General features: G+C 32.9%; 1 protein-coding gene across 1 annotated transcript in view; it reads left to right on the top strand.

Annotated features, from left to right (window-relative positions):
- The window catches only part of LOC107742322 (leucine-rich repeat serine/threonine-protein kinase 1), a 94,369-nt gene extending 90,089 nt beyond the window's left edge, over positions 1–4,280 (top strand). Inside the window, exons 28-29 of the mRNA XM_016555243.1 lie at positions 1,387–1,488; positions 3,479–4,280. Of these exons, the coding sequence (XP_016410729.1) occupies positions 1,387–1,488; positions 3,479–3,656 (280 nt within the window). The 3' untranslated portion in view covers positions 3,657–4,280. The remainder of the gene's footprint in view (positions 1–1,386; positions 1,489–3,478) is intronic.
- The last annotated feature ends 849 nt before the right edge of the window (positions 4,281–5,129 follow it).

Here is a 5,129-nt window from a genome sequence, read left to right as displayed (position 1 = left end):
TTAATACTGATTTCGTTTGATTTTTAACTTATGTTTCTTATTCTACTCTTATTCTGTCATTTTAATTACAATTTTTAAAAAGCTTATAAAATATAATTTTTTAAAGAATTTGACAAAAGATGACATACTTTTAATAAAGTTAGAGGAGTCAAATATCACCTCGTAATGGGAAGGCTACTTTTTGATAAAAATTTGGATTATTGATTAGAAGGTGCTCCTAAAATTTTGAACGCACACTTCAAAGAGAAAGGAAAACTTGAAATCACATCATATGACCCCTTTAATGTTTATTTATTTACTTTTAAGGTTTGTTTACTTATTTTATTTGTTTTTTTTTATTTAAGCTTTATTTTAATTTCACTAAATAATAAAATGTTAAAATATGTATATATTTTTAGTGGTTTATTTATTTACATTGGTAACATTACTTTTTATATTGTGTTGAACAAAAAATTACTAATACACTTAATATGCTTAATCTGTTTTTAAATGCATAGTTTTTTAACTTTATTTATTTATTTGACTAGTTTTATATAATTTCTTTATTTTTTTATTTAAGTTTGATTTAATTGTGAGGAACATAAAATTGACTTTTAAATACATGGTTTATTTATTTTAATTTGTAATATTATACTGTCAACAAAAAATGTAAGACTATCTGTATGAAATTTAGTTTTTTTAGTTTTTTTTTTTATTTGTTTTAAACTAGCCATAAATAGTTTTTTAGTGGTTCATTTATTTAAATTAACGTTACTTTTTATATTGTGTTGAACAAAAAAATTACTATTTATATAATCTTTTTAATCTATTTCTAAATACATGGATTATTTATTTTCATTTTTAATATTACATTGTCAACATTATTTTGTAATTTCATTTCATTTTACTTTATTTTATTTTAATCTTTAACATTTACTTTTAAACTAGCTAGCTATGAATGAGTTTTTTATTTCTGTTAATTTTGTGTGATAGTGAAGTTTATAAAACAGAGAGTTCCTGTCCTTGATTCTGATTGGTTGAGCCAAGTTCGAAGCTGTTGTAAATTACTCAACAAACATACACCTTTGTTTACGTCTGTGTGTTGCTCGGCAACCACTTTGTTGCAACCACAACCGTTTCTGAGGAACTACATTGTTTGGTGGAAGAATACTCTTTTTATTCATATCATTACACTTTATTTGCTCTGTTTTATTTTGTGAAACCTTACTACGTATATAGAATAACCATTTTATAAACGCAATAAGCCCCGTGAAGCCGTGGTTTACAGTGAATTTATAACAGCTTCGCGTCATGCCTAACAACGCCCCTTAGCTGTTATAAATTCACTGTAAACCACGGCTTCTTGGGGCTTATTGCTTTTGTATAATGAGAGTGTGTGTTTGGCAGGTGTGGAGGAGACATCATGGTGATCGAGGTGCAGGAGCAGGCGGGTGCGCTCAGGGGTCGTGTGATCGCCGTGTTGACGCCGCCTGGAGTGTCCGAGTGCGGGTACGTGTGTCAGCGGCCAGTCACACATTAATAACCACACACGATTCCACACTGTTCGTGACACCAATCGCCTGTAGCAAACCGAAATCAGTGATGGATGTAGCGCTCTGCTGCCACAAACAAGCCCAGACAGATTCTGCAGACCACTTCTGCATTGATTTTTGAGGAGAAAACCCCTCAAAGCACTCTTTCTGCTAGACGAAAGCCAATCAAACCTTAATAATATTTAAAGCTGCTTGCATTTGCACCAAAATATAGTAGTGCAACTGATTAAATGGATTAAAAACGGATTAAATCATCTGCATGAAAAAAAGATGGCCAAAATGAGCAGTTGTAATTCAGTTCTTCATAAACGTGATAGATTTCATGCACACACAGCAGACATGTGTCCCATAAGAGCCCAGCAGCTTCACATGAACACATTAAAAACCCTCGTGAAAGTCCTTTACAAACGCAAAGCCTAAAGCTCTCATCTGGGTCAAATTAATTGCACTGATTCCTCAGGACACACAGATTTCTTGTGCATTTTGATTTTTGTCTGAGCGTCCATGTCGCCTTGTTTATATATTTGTTTACTTTTTTAAAGAGTTTATTTATTTTAAAGTTTATAAAACAATTTAATTAAAAAAAAAATAATATTATCATATATATTGTTAATATATATTAAATATATAATATTTATTTATGATTTATTTATTTATTTTGATTTTAACATTACTTTAAACTAGTTATATATGAAATATTTAAATTTTTTATATTTTTAATTTTTGTTATTTTTTATCGATCAAAACTTTCACTAGCTATACATACAAAATCTTTTTATTTATTTTTAAATTTAATGTTTTTGTAACTGCTTTTAAACTACCCTATATATTTATATTTTTTTATTAACTAAATATTATATATATGTACACACACACACATACAGGTGCATCTCAATAAATTAGAATGTCGTGGAAAAGTTAATTTATTTCAGTAATTCAACTCAAATTGTGAAACTCGTGTATTAAATAAGTTCAGTGCACACAGACTGAAGTAGGGAGTCACTGATTATAATGGGTTCTACTGTATTTTGCCGCTTGCGTCCGGTGTAGATACAGTGTTAATTTCGTTGGTGAGGAGGAAAGGCCTGTGTGTGTCCTACGCCTTAGCGGACAGCATGTATATATATATATATATATATATATATAAATAAATATGATTTATTAGAATTTTGTAATTGCATCGACCAGAAATTTCACCAGCTACACAGTCATTTCTTTGTTTGTTTATTAAATTGATTTGATCTAGCTTATTTATTTATATTTCAGTGTTATTTTCTTTCATTTAAATAATTTATTATGGTTTATTTATTTTACATTTTTTATTTATTTTTAACTGTATAAAAATTGGACCTGCAGTACATGAAATCTTTATTTTTGTAATATTTGTTTTATTTCAGCTGTACAGGTAAAACCTGTCCCACTATTGTAATAGATGTAAAGAGGCAGGAGCATGCATGCATGTGTCAGGTATAGATCTCCTCTGGAGTTCTGCATTCTCCCTGTTCCTCATCTTCTCACGGTTCATTTAGAGAATTGATACGTCCTTCATCATGACTGTGTCTGATCGCTTTCCAGGCCACAGGCTGAAGGACGGAGGAGTGAGAAAACAAGGGAATCATCAGTTACAGTATCGAGAAGCAGCCAGAATGATAAAACACACCGGCGTTTCATAAATAATTCAATTAGCCTTAATAATCACAACCTTTCTGAAGAAAATGCGAATGGCTGCCAGCTTTATTAGTGTGTTTGTGCAGGTTTTCAGAGGGAGCTTCAGTTTAAGTTAGCGTTGTTCTGAAATGTTGATCATAAACTGGTCTCTGTCCGCGCCGGCTCTCAGCTTAAACACACATTCATCACACAGTCGAGGCTTTCAGGCCTGTAACTGCTCCTCTATGACAGTTCTGCGAAGAGTCCAGGTTATTTTCTTCCTCTCGTCCGTCTCTCAGGACTCTGGCGGAGGCGGCGCTTGTCGCAAAGGACACCGTTGTGTGCGGCTTCCGTAAAGAAAACATGGCCTGGTGCCTGGCTGTCTGGAGGAGCTGGGGAGGCCGCGAGCTCGAGCTCTTCTACCAGGGATACGAGGAGCTCGGCCGCTTGGAGAGCAGTCTGAGGAAAAGGAGGTAGCTGTGTAAACGCGTGTGTGTGTGTGTGTGTGTGTGACGGAGAACACAGATGCAGGTGTTGAGCGTGGTTACGGGACCAACTGGAGGGAATAAACACACACATACACATACTGTATATGGACTTGAGGAAATATAATCCTGCAGGACTTGGCCACATACACATTTCATATATATATATATATATATATATATATATATAAACACAAGCAGATTGAATGCCACACATGCCGGATGCATAAACATATATATTCAGCCTCAAGCGTTTGGAAGTGCGCTGATATATGAGTACATTTACATTTGTGTTCCCAGAATGCATCAGAATTCACGAAACTAAGGGGTTTTGCATTCATGAACCTGTGTGTGTGTGTATATGTGTGTTTAAATGGCAAGAAAGAGATTTATGAGGTGTGATGCTGGTTATTTGACTTGATCAACGTTGTCTCAAGTTAATCAGCAAACTAGACGTGCCTTTGATGAAGGATGTGCTGTTTTAGACCCACGATAAAACGAGAATCAATGAAACCGCTTGGGAAGCTCCGCCCACACAGTGAGGTCATAATGGAGTGGAACAGTTCTGGAAGTATTTTTCCCATTCAGTTTTTCCCATAGGGATTTTAAAACATCTTTGAAGCAAAATAATAATAATAATAAAATAAAAAATAAAATAAAATAGAAACATTTGTTTTTCTACATTTCAATTACATTTTTCTCTAACTCTAACAATGCCTGGGAATGTGATTATGATTTAGCATAATTAACTAATCGCAAAGACTGCGGTGTAATAATATAAATATGTAATTTTGATATAAAATAGTATATAAATCTGTGAACTTCCGCCAAAATAAAGGCAAGTAATGTTTAAAAGCAAAGAAGAAAAAATAATTTTTTATATAAATTCTTTACCTTTTTTTGTTTTGCCTTTTTTAAGTTGTTATTATTATACAAATTTATTATGAAATTCTTTGTTTTTCCCTTTTTTAATGAAATATAATGCACATAGAGTTTCATGGCCGGAAAGAAATATTTATGGCTGGTAAAATCTCGCACGTCACTGGCCATAGGCTAGTTATTAAAAGTGTTAGTTTAATAAAACATGTATAAATAAGCAATATACGTTTAATATATGGGTATGAAAATGTTCTTTTATTAGCAAATAGCAAGTTTGCTTGATGCCATTCTCTGTAGAATTGTGGGTAATGTCGTTTTTCACCAGGAATTCTGCTGTTAAACGATCATTTTAAAAAAAAGTTGGAATTATGCTTCAGAAAAATGTACTGCATTAATTAACAACCTTGTAGATTTACAGTAGATCTGTCTTTAAAGGTTTATAAGTTATGATTAAAAATCAGTTCCCTATGGAGAAAGTGAATGGGATCTTTACTGCTGTTGCGCTCTGTAGGGCACATGCTGATGTTTACTGTGAATCACAGCGCTTCTGTACAGAGTGGAATATAGCATACTCAATACTTCCAGC

The sequence above is a fragment of the Sinocyclocheilus rhinocerous genome, unplaced genomic scaffold, assembly GCF_001515625.1.
Source record: "Sinocyclocheilus rhinocerous isolate Xijiao unplaced genomic scaffold, SAMN03320098_v1.1 scaffold75, whole genome shotgun sequence".
Taxonomy (NCBI): Eukaryota; Metazoa; Chordata; class Actinopteri; order Cypriniformes; family Cyprinidae; genus Sinocyclocheilus; species Sinocyclocheilus rhinocerous.
This window is presented reverse-complemented; position numbering and strand designations above follow the sequence as displayed.